Here is a 10,663-nt window from a genome sequence, read left to right on the forward strand (position 1 = left end):
AGGCTTTTATGCCAGTCCCCATTTTCTGCATCAGGCCCCCAGCCAGCAGCGCTGGGGATAGAGGAGGGAGACCAGCCCAGCCCTTCGATGCTCCCGCCTTCATCCCAGACCGGCTTCGGGCCGAGCAGCCCAGGCAGCCCAGACCCGCGCCGCAGCCGCCCCGTCCGCTCTGCCAGGGCTCGCGCGGGCATCGGCACCGGCCAGGGCTATGCTGAAATCCAGTGCTTAAGTCAGGCTCGATAATTTAATAGATTTTTATAATACATCGCTACAGATTGTGTAGTAACTGGGAAAAAAAAAAAAAGGATAAATAAAACAGGGAAAGAAAGGCCCCTGCCATAAACCGCACAGCTGGAGCGAGGACGTCCTTGTCGATAGCGCTGCAGCGAGGGGGACCCGTGCCGGGAGGACGCGGCCGTGCAAGGGGCTCTCCCGTGCCCCGGCGGCTCACAGGAGGGACGTCGGGGTTTTGCCCCCTCCTCGGTGCGGTTTGCAGCCTCCCGGTGCAGCCGGGCGCACGGCGCTGGGGCTGGGCGCAGCCGGGGTCCCTGGGGCGTCCCGGGAGCAGCCGGGGCTCAGAGCAGGGCGCAGGGGCAGCAGCAGCAGCAGCGGGCCGGGTAGTCCCGCGCGTACACCTCCTCCTCCAGCCCGTACACGTAGTAGACGTAGGGCTTCCCCGCGTGCCGGCAGCGAACCTCGGTGACCGGGATGAGCTCGATGGTCTGGCGCTGCGCAAAGGAAACGTCACGACGAGGTCAACGTGAGCGAGCAGAGCCTGCTCCACATCGCGGTGACCGTGGCAGGGCCCCGTTTTGCTCACGTCTTTTCTGTGCAAAACGAGTTTAGCAATTCTCGCCTTTTCCTAATAGGAACCCAACGCAAGTTTTGGTGAATTTTTCGCTCCTGATCAGACAAGCACTGCCAGGTGCTCGGCTTGGGGACTTGCTTCGCAAAACACAATAGGCAAGCGGGCAGCAACGGCAGCAAGTGAGGGTGCTGATCCGCATCGGCAGAAACGCCAGGGTATCCGAAACTCCAGCCCAAGAGCTGGCTCCGAGAGACCACGTGGAAATGCAAATCACCCCCCTTTAGGCTTACTTTGGTCTTTGAATTTACCTGTACTTTCAATGTGAAACCTCATCTTTCCTGGGGGTGAGGAGACAGCATGTTCTAGCTGAACTTTTACGTTTACAATTACTTTTCTGATAGAAGCAACGGAGATTGCCATATTCTAGCAAGAATTAGATTGAAGGGAATCTGTTTATATCCTCAGATATAAATAGTGATCATAAATAATGTTTGCCAGAGCTTTGAGACGGTCAAAGGCACAGTAATAACCACCATCTCCTTCATCGTTCAATCCATTCCTGAAACATGATTTCCCTGGTATTTCACTAAAGACTTTCTTTTCTCTCTGCCAAAAAACACCTCTAAATAAACAACAAGCTGGTGATTAACCTCAGCATGGTACTGTGCCTAATCGAGCTCACTAAGCAGCCACAATTAGCTCAAGCAGGAATTTTTCGGGGCGGTTTCCCGCGGGTTTCGCCCGGCTCCGCTCACCTGCTGCAGGATGCGGGAGGAGGCGGCGAGCGCGGCGCGGTGCTCGGCCACGGCGCGCTGCGAGGCCAGCGAGATCTCCGGCTCGGGGAAGTCGACGATGGGGAACACCTGGAGCGGGGAGAAGCAGGAGAACCAGCCGCGTGAAAGGAAGACCACGTTCGTCTGGCACAAACATGTTCACTTCACCCCTCGTCGAGTGCACAAGGAAGGGCCTGGGCACATGATGGAAAATGCAGGCGACGTGCTAAGACCAAGGCTCCAAAGACACGTCCATCCCACCACGGTACCAGTCAGGACAGCGCGGGAGTGTCCAAAACAGGGACCGGGCTAGCGCTCCCCCGTGCAGAAGGACGGCTCGGACTGGAGCGTGCCGCTGGGCGGCTGGGGACACCAGGTCTCGCCCTGTTCCCAGAGTTTCAAGTCAAACTTGAAAGGGTTTGTGCAAAGCCTCTCCGTTTTCCCCAGCATGTGGGCAATTCACAGAAGAAATACTGGGCTTGGGGGCAAAACCTGTCAGGATTAGTCGTGAGCCACCGCCATGCACGTGAAGGTCCCACCGGTTTCAGTGCCCACAGGCCTGCAGCCCTGGAACGTGTGCTGCAGAGCGACTCAGACTCGAAAGCCTCACACAAATCCCAGCGGGATGCTGCAGCTCCAGTTGCAAAATCCTTGCTGGAGAGGCACGGCACCGAGTAACAGCTCTCCGGGGAGCGGGGCCGTTCGGGCCGCGCTCGCGTGGCGCCTAGCTCAGAGCCGCGGGGCATGACTAAAGTCTCTGCAGGCTACTGCAAAACAACTAATAAATAACAAAAAGGCACAGTTAAATCCTCCCTCGTTTACACTGCTGTAAACAAAAACTGGACCGAGAACTGCACAAATATGCAAGTGGCTGTAAGTGGAGGAAACGCTGCATTTCAGCCATTTCCAGACCGTTTCCCCGCGCTCTTGGTGGCCTCGGGAGGGAGATGCCCTCTGGAAGCCCCACGTTTAGCGGGGCGAAAGCGCAAATGCCCTGCACGTGGTTAGCGTTTTGCCTGAAGGGCTCCGTGGATTTTCATCCCTGCAGCAGCCCAGACAGCAGCTCCCAGGAGCTGAATCCCAGGCCCAAAACTGGCTGGACAAGTCCTGGTCGGCGGGACGAGCTCGCCGGGCGGCTGGAGGGAGGAGGGCTGCGTCTGCGGGACGGCACACACGCTCACCTGGACGTTTTCGTCCCTGAACACGTTCTCCCCGTTGACTCTGCTGAGCAGCTCTCCCGGGAAGTCCAGCTGATGCTCGGAAACAAATTCAAAGACGTTGTTCCTCCTGCAAGGGAGGGGGAAAAATGCTCAGCGCTCGTTTATACCAAACCGCTCCCAAATGCTCGAGTAACGCTCGGTGCTCCCGGATTTCCGAGGACCGTAACAACGTCGTCCTAACCTTTGCGCTCTCCTGCATTAGTTTCTTAATAACCTTGTGTATTCAACGACCACGGCTGATTCTTGCATAAATAATCCAGAAATTAGATTTTCGTGGTGATTGGCTTTCAGGACAACTTCTAGACTTATTAGCTCTTAACTGCAGGAGAGGGCGTACTTTCTCATTTTAAAGCCACAGATCCGATTGTAATTAGCGATTTTCTCTATTAATTGCGAGATAAAGGCAGGGCTAGCAGTTGGTGAGGGGCTCAAGAGGCAGCCGAACGTCTCCGCTGCAGAGCCGCGCGTGCCTGGAGAGCAACGGGGCCGCGGTGGCACGCGGGGCTGCCGGTGCCGAGGTCCTTCCCGGGGCGATGCAGCGGACGGGGCGTCCGGGTGCTCCCCGCTTGCCGGCGGCATCGCGTTTGGTGCCACCTGGGTCCGTGACACCTTCCCGCGCGGTGGCCTCCGAAGCCCGGCAGTGCCGCGAGCTGTTCCCCAGCGCGAGGCCGGGCGGACTCCGGACTTGGAAAAGTGAGGGCTTTCGGAAAGGCTGGCGGGAGGCATTTTGCCCAAAGGTGGGAAAGCTCTTGGGACTTGTCCGTTGGGGCAGGTGAGGAATAGAAACGCCAGCTATGACCCACTCACCAGGTTATCACCAGCTGCTCGAAGTGCTGCAGCTTTTTCTCTCCCTGGCACGTGGTGCAAGTCTTGCTGCCGCGGCCGGAGCAGGTATTGCACCTTCGGAGGCAACAGCAAAGATCGTAAGCAGTATCCGAGGTGCTGCCTTCAGAGGCCTGAGCAGCTGGAGGCGATTTTGAGGCTACTCCTCCCGCCCCGCTGTGCCAGCTGCTGCAGGGGTTAATAGTGCCGCGTGCACGGCGCATCACGTCTTCCCCGGGCTGCGACTCCAGGGATACAGCATATTGGCCGGGAAAAACAAATGACTAACGCCAGCCTCAAATCTATTTGCAAATGCGGGATTAGTCAAAGAATGCATTAGCACATCTAATTAAGGGTAATCGCAATTTCCCCGCACCGCGGCGGGAGGCCGAGCATCGCTTTGCAGACAGCGCGCGCTGCCGAGCAGAGGCGGGAGGCACGTGTTGTGCATGGGGCACCTCGCTGCATCAGTGCAGCGCAGATCAGCCGCAGTTAACGACTGGTTCATTAAGGCTCTTCAAGCCGTCATTACCCCCAGCGGATTCGTGCTTTAAAGTGACTGCAGCGATTATGCACCATAGCATCCCTGTTGTTTTAAACTTAATGGAGCCGCATAAACAAAACAGTTTTAAAACAGCACCCTTTTTTTTTTTTTTTTTTTTTGGTCACTTAAGGATAATTTTAAGCCCATTAGCCTTCACGCTTGGAAAAACAATAGGGGGGTGATTCTCCAGGCTGCACCCGCTCCGAAACCCCCCCGAGCCCCGGGCAGTGATGCTCTGCGGAGAGGAGCAGCCGGCGAAGATCAGCGCGAGGGCTCCTGCTGCGTCGAGGGGCCGGGGAGGGCTGACGAGGGGCCGCTCCTTCCCTCCGCCTCTTGCCGGGCCACCCCACGCTGCGCCTAGCAAAACCCGAGCAGCACGGCCGGCTTAGTGCGAGCCTTGAGCGTCGGAGCCTTTTTCCTGCCTCGGCTCCCGCAGCGCTGAGCAGCTCTGCTCTCATTAAAAAACCCAAAGCTTCTCCAGTTTGCAAGAAAAACAGGAAATGTGACAGTGTTGTAGCAGAAAGGTAAAAAAAGAAAAAAAGAAAAAAAAAAGGAAAAAAGGGAGCCAAAAAAATTATTTTCCAAAGGTTCAATACATCTCACGAGTTTGGGACACCAGCTTGGTTCCTGACTGCTGGAAGTGGGACATGCAACATGAATAATAAGATCGTTTCAAAATCAGAGTGAAAAGCAAGGCTCTTTCTAACCAACTTTCCTGCAGAATAAAGCTATTGCTTTCTTTTAGGTGATCCTCATGGTAGCAAAATAAAAAAAGCCATAGGGCCACGTAATGCCTGCCCCTGGCCTGGCCCGTCTGCCTGCCAGCAGCGCACAGGGGAGGCATTTTGGTTTGAACCGACCGGATTAAGGCCTTTTTCTCCCCATTACCAGCTTTCTCGTGTTACCCTCCACTGAAGCCAGCTTGCATGCCTGATTTCCAATAACCATACCTTTGTGCGAACCAACGTAGAATAAGGGAAGAAATGTCATCTAAACAGAGCCCGAATAAATAAAAAGCGGAGGAGCCCATCGTACCTCCTGCGGCCTGTACCCGAACAGAGCTGGCACCTCTTCTGCTGCTTGAGTCGCCGCCGAGACCCCTTGCACGTTACGCACCGCGTCTGCAAGTACACCCACGCATTAGAACAGGTTGCGGCTGCTGGAATAAAGAGGTGTCAGGTTTTAAACCAAAAGCTTTTATGCACGTAATCAGCATATTTGCTAATTCAGCCTTGCAGAGAACAACATCACGCCAAGTAGGTTCATTGCAAATGGGTATATGAAATAGCTCAGGAATTGCAACTCTGGATTAATTAGGTGTTTCGGTCAAATTCACTAGTGATATCAACAGGACATGCTCTAAGATGAAATGCCTTTTTTCTTGGATATATACTTTTCTACCTTTATTTATGCATGTAATTAGTGTATTTTTATTTAAGTATTTGTGTTTACTCAGATTAATTAAGCAGCACTCTTAATCTTGTCTGCAATAACACGGCGTGGTTTGGCAGTTTCTGGGGATACCTGTGCAGAACAACCCCAAGGCCGGACCCAGAGCTGCGCTTGCACCTGGGCTGGGGCTGCTCCTCCGCTCAGGGCTCCCGAATACGGAACTGAGCGTTGGACAGACAGCAAACAATTTACTCTACTTTACGCCTAAGATTCGTTTCAATAGCACAGAAGCAAATTCTTCTTTTCCTCTCCTCGTTATAACGCGTAGGTTATCGGTCAAAAAAGGGGCGAGTTGCTGCGGGTCTCTGCTAACGGGGCAGGATGTCACCATCTCCGCCTGGAGACCCCGGAGACCCCGGCTGGGGCCGGGCCGGGCCGAGCAAGCCCTATGCTCGGGTTTGGCGTGGGGAATTCGGGATCCAGCAGAGTTTCCCCTCGGGCTTCCGACCCGCGCCACAAGCACAGTAAAACGGCGGCACACGCTGCAATTCTGCAGACGACACCCGGACGTGGAAGGAACGGGAAAAGCGGGAAGCGCCTGGCAGAAAGTCGTCCCGGCTCCGTACCCAGCCGGCACCGTGGCACACGCTGCACTTGGACCGGCCGTGCCCGCGGCATCCGTGGCACTCCTGCAACCAGAGAAGCAGTGAATTATAACTAGCAATTGTTGAACAAAAGCAAACGTCTATCTCGTGCTGTCAATAGAAAGGCTTTTTCTTTATGCAGAATTTTGCTTAAAAAGTAAAACAAGTTGGCCTGCTGTACAGCCGTCAAAAGCTAAACGGGGATTGTCGTGCAGGCAGGTGTGCTGCTGATGTTGGGGAAAAATAAAGAAAACAGCTCTGTGCAGCAGGTCGCCAGCTGCAGTGGACAGCCCCCAGTGTGCCCAGTGCGCCCAGTGCACCCAGCATGCCCAGTGCACCCATCACGCCCATCATTACCTTGACGAGGGCGGCGCGGGGCAGCCGGAGCCTCCTGGTGCGCTCCCGGAACGGCGGGGGCTCCGGGAGCCGGGGGGTCCCGGGCGGTGCTGCCGCTGCTCCCCGGGGCCGCCCCGCTGCAAGGGGAGGAGAGCGGCGTGGGCACGGCCGCGCGGCAGCCCGCGAGCTCGCCCCGGCGCCAGCCGCCCCGTCCCCGTCCCCGTCCCCGTCCCCGCGGCGGCCACTCACCGGGGACGGGCTCGAACGCCCACTCGCTCAGCCGGGATTCGTTGAAGGTCTCCAGCCGGTACTAGGAGAGAAAAACCACGCGGTCACTCATTGCGAAGAGAAACCGTGCAAAGCAGGCGCTTAAATTTGAACCGTGGCTTGCTAGCAGCAGATTTTTTATTATATTATTATATATATAATATAATATATATAATATAATATATATTATAATATATATATAATATTAATATAATACAATATAATATAAATATAATATATATATAATATAATATATATAAGATTTTATTACATTATTATTTATAATATTGCCGAGACCTTCCTCCAAGCAGTACTCGCTTAGGAAAAACTGGTGGGCGTTTTCACAGCCAAAGCACATTTTCCCGTTATTTAGAGCATCCCCTGGCTTATTTTTTGGGAAGGGCCTTCGGGAAGCTGCCTGATCTCGGCAGCTGGCGGGGAGGCTGTGCTTGCCCCCTCCGCCGCGCCCCCTCCTCCGCCGACGTAGGACGTTCTGGGAGCGCCGGCGGGGAGCAGGTCGGGGGGCAGAGCTGTGCCAAAACCGAGGCTGCTCCAAGGGCGGCCGGTGACCCCGGGGAGCGCCAAGCCTGCGGCGGGAGGGAGGAGGCGGAAGGACGGAGCTCCGCGGGTCTCCGGGGGGGTTAAACGCTGCAAGACGACGTTTGCTGCCAGGGGGGACGCGGGGGGGTCACGGCTCCCCTCTGCTCACACGCGACCGAACTCTCCGGCTGCGCAGCAGGTACCTCCGGTTCCCCTAAGGAAACGGCCACTTTGGGCAGAGCTAGGCTGCCAGAGGAGCGTCCCGGGGTTGCATCAGGCGATGCTTCCCTACGTAGGAAGAGGGACTTCTCTCTTACAAAAGCCCGTAGTTAACTCCTAGGCAGATTTTTCTTGGAAAGCAGCTGCCCGACCACGTCTAGAACAGCCCCAAAGCCGTTTCCTCGCGGCCCAGCGTCGCTGTGCGGTGGGGACCACGCCGGGCGCGCGGCGGACGGGGACGGACTCACGCGGTAGACGGCCAGCGGCTTCAGCTCCTGGATGACCAGCTCGCCCGCGGCCTTCGTCCCGTAGCAGCACTTGGCGCTGGCGAAGCGGAGCAGGGCCGTCCTGGCCGCCGCCTCCGTCATCGGGGGCACGCTGAGCGTTAGCAGAAACACGGCACGTTTTCAGCTCCTACCCCTTTTTTTTTTTTTTTAAAGAATTAGCTAGAAACATTCAATACGTTTAACCTGCTGCAAAAACAACAAAAAGCAGTGGAGCTCATTTGGGAGCACCCACTTCTTTTACACTAATCACTACCAGCATCATTTTTTATAACAGAAGAAAGAGATTGGCATCCTTAAAACTATCCCATCCCCATGCAACATCAACCAGGTCATTATTAAAGAAGGGCCTGAAACAAACCCGCGTGTGTGCGAACGCTCACTTTGGCAGGTGGGGTAAAGGAGAGCCACCCCGAAAGATGAGTGCGAAAAGCCGCAGGACTGGGCAAGCTGCAAATCAGCAGCTTCCTGCTCGTGCGAGACGACAGCAATCTTGCAAACGGGAAAAAGCGAGCCTGAAAGCCGCTGCTCCAAACCCTCCCAGCTTTCTCTGCAAGCGGGACCAAAGCCGGGCCGGTTCCCCAGGGTGGACCCGGGTCCCGCTGCCCTCGCTGCAGCACCTCGGCCCTCGGCGGGTTTTTTCCCTCTCCCCGATTTAGAGCAGCTTTGGGCAGCGTGTTAAGGCAGGTTAAGGTAAAACACACTCACTTTCAACAAATATTCCTGAGCCTTTTTCTCGGATCGGATGGATCAGTTAATTTATCAGGCATCTATCGAATTCAGAGCTCCTGTGTTTATTTGCTTTTCTGTCATTTCGAGACTGTTTCTGAGCTTTTGGGGCAGGTCACCATGTCCTGCGATCATTTTTTCCCCCTCTCATTAAGGTTGAGAAACTTAATGCCCCTGGATATCCCATCCAGAGCTTTGTGCAGGTGCGGAAAACGGGTGGGAAGAGCCTCCCGCCCCGCCGCCGGGTCTGGTAAAGCATTGCTTTTTCTCCCGTGTGCACTAAAGGGATTTTTGTTGTTGTTTCCCCCCCCGAATTCCCGGTTGAACCGGGAGAGGCCCGAGGAGGGCAGGCAGGGCTGCGCGGAGCGCTGCTGCTCACCTCGGCTGGGCGGCCAGGCTCCCGCGGCCGCGCTCGGCCGGCCGTCGCCGTGCGTCCGAGGGGGACGGCGGTGGCCCCTCCGCCCCTGGGAGGAAGGACAGCAGAGGGAGGTGACCAGACCCGGCCCGGCCCGAGGAGGTCCCCCCCGGGCTGGGCGGGTGCTCTGTGCTCGGACAGCTCAGGGACGGGCTTCACGCAAGGACAAGAAGCCGGTGCCGTGCAGATACCTCTGCCCGGGCCGGGCCGGGCCCAGGCATCCCCGGGGGCCGGAGGGGCTGGGGGACGTCCGGGCTCCGCGTGCAGCTCCGGGGCACCTGCAGCACCAACGACAGCGCGGGGAGGGGGTTACGGAGGGGAGGGGCCCGCCGAGGCCGGGGAGCTGCAGCAGCCCGTGCGCAGGAGGACACGCTGCCCTTTCCCTCTACTTCGCCTTCCACCGTCCAGACGGGCTGTTTGGTAGCAATAAGAAGATACAGCTGCAGAGCTCAAAACTGCCAAAACTTGTGTGTCCAGGTCCCGTTAAACACCTAAGAGTCGAATGCCAGAACCTCTCAGCTGTCTTTGACACATCAGTCTTTATCTTGCGCAGCAACGACTCTGCGGTCATTAAGCAACCGCCTTTTCTAGAAGTTCCCCACTTATTTTAGTTCTGTTTGCGGGACATCAGTTGTTCCCTATGGCACCGCACCAAAAATAGCCGGTGGTAACAACGGGTGCTCCTGATTCCTAATAAAGAAACGAGCCCTTTTACTGAGGAGCCTCTTGTCCAGCGACCTTTCCTGTCCCGGCAGCCGATTACACAAATTCGGTCCAAGGAGCAGGGACCCCGGGCAGGAGGCAGGAGTTGCCGGGCTGGCACCAAGGCGCAGTCCCGCGCCCCCAGCCCCCGTGCGCCGGACCGTCTCCCGAGCCCCTGCCCCGCTCTTCCAGGAGGCTACGGCAATCGCGCCGTTATTTCTGCTTATGAACATCGGGAGCCCCGCGCTCCGCTGGAAACGCCGCGTTCCTCGGCGGGAGACGAGGCCATCCTTGCGCCGGCGGAGCAGGGAGCCCGGCTCAGGGCTGAGGGAGGAGCGCTGCAGTGGGCTTTCCCGGGGGAAAATAGGTCAGTAAGAAACCTTTGGGGTGATTATTTTGTTTGCATCTTGAGCAAATACAGGAACAACTTCCTGAAGGGATGGGTGAAGCCCTCAAAGAGCGGTGGAGTCACCGGGCAACGCGCTTGCAGACCACGTGTCTGCTGTGGCTTCGGAGCAGTGAGGAGGCTCCCAGGGGGGAAACGCGCTGGATAACCCCCTCGGGCTGCAGTTTCTAGTCCCTTGCGTTGGGTTGGATCCCCGCTGCGGGAGTCTGCAGAGCCGGGGCCAGCCGGGGAGCCCGGGAACCGGACCGCCTCCGGCTCCGTCCCTGCGCTAGCTGGGTGGGGGCCGGGGCTCGCTCCCGCTTCTCCGAGAAACCGACCCAGACAAGACGGGGGGACGTGGGCTCGGCATGGCGTTCGGTGTGTCCACACGCGTTCGTCTACCAAGGAAGGGAAGGAAATGCGGGTATCATGGAAATGCTGCGATTCCTCATTCGGAAAACACAGCTTTTGCAAAGTGTTGGTTGTTGGAAGGACCTTGCACACCTCATGGAGGGCTCCTTTCCGCTAGTTCGTCGAGACCTGCGCTGCCCGGGGAAGGATAGCGAGCGCCGTCCTCAATACG

The 10,663-nt window shown here is 56.8% G+C and overlaps 1 protein-coding gene across 1 annotated transcript; it reads right to left on the reverse strand.

Annotated features, from left to right (window-relative positions):
• Nucleotides 1-217: 217 nt before the first annotated feature.
• On the reverse strand, nucleotides 218-9,034 carry LOC112982935 (ssu-2 homolog). Its single transcript, XM_026099690.2, has 10 exons — nucleotides 8,958-9,034; nucleotides 7,814-7,943; nucleotides 6,789-6,849; nucleotides 6,561-6,676; nucleotides 6,186-6,248; nucleotides 5,203-5,288; nucleotides 3,609-3,701; nucleotides 2,763-2,868; nucleotides 1,564-1,671; nucleotides 218-728 (listed from the first exon to the last, which is right to left on the reverse strand). The coding sequence occupies exons 2-10, from the start codon at nucleotides 7,931-7,933 to the stop codon at nucleotides 576-578; spliced, it is 906 nt and encodes a 301-aa protein (XP_025955475.1). The 5' UTR covers nucleotides 7,934-7,943; nucleotides 8,958-9,034; the 3' UTR covers nucleotides 218-575.
• Nucleotides 9,035-10,663: the final 1,629 nt, after the last annotated feature.

The sequence above is a fragment of the Dromaius novaehollandiae genome, chromosome 12, assembly GCF_036370855.1.
Source record: "Dromaius novaehollandiae isolate bDroNov1 chromosome 12, bDroNov1.hap1, whole genome shotgun sequence".
Classification (NCBI taxonomy): domain Eukaryota; kingdom Metazoa; phylum Chordata; class Aves; order Casuariiformes; family Dromaiidae; genus Dromaius; species Dromaius novaehollandiae.

Excerpts from the sequence above, each read along its gene's own strand:
- LOC112982935 (XM_026099690.2), bottom strand. The coding sequence starts at position 7,933 with ATGACGGAGGCGGCGGCCAGGACGGCCCTGCTCCGCTTCGCCAGCGCC. Across the intron at positions 6,850-7,813 it reads AGCCGCTGGCCGTCTACCGC|TACCGGCTGGAGACCTTCAA; the intron begins GTGAGTCCGTCC and ends TTTCTCTCCTAG. Across the intron at positions 6,677-6,788 it reads GGCGTTCGAGCCCGTCCCCG|CGGGGCGGCCCCGGGGAGCA; the intron begins GTGAGTGGCCGC and ends CTCCCCTTGCAG.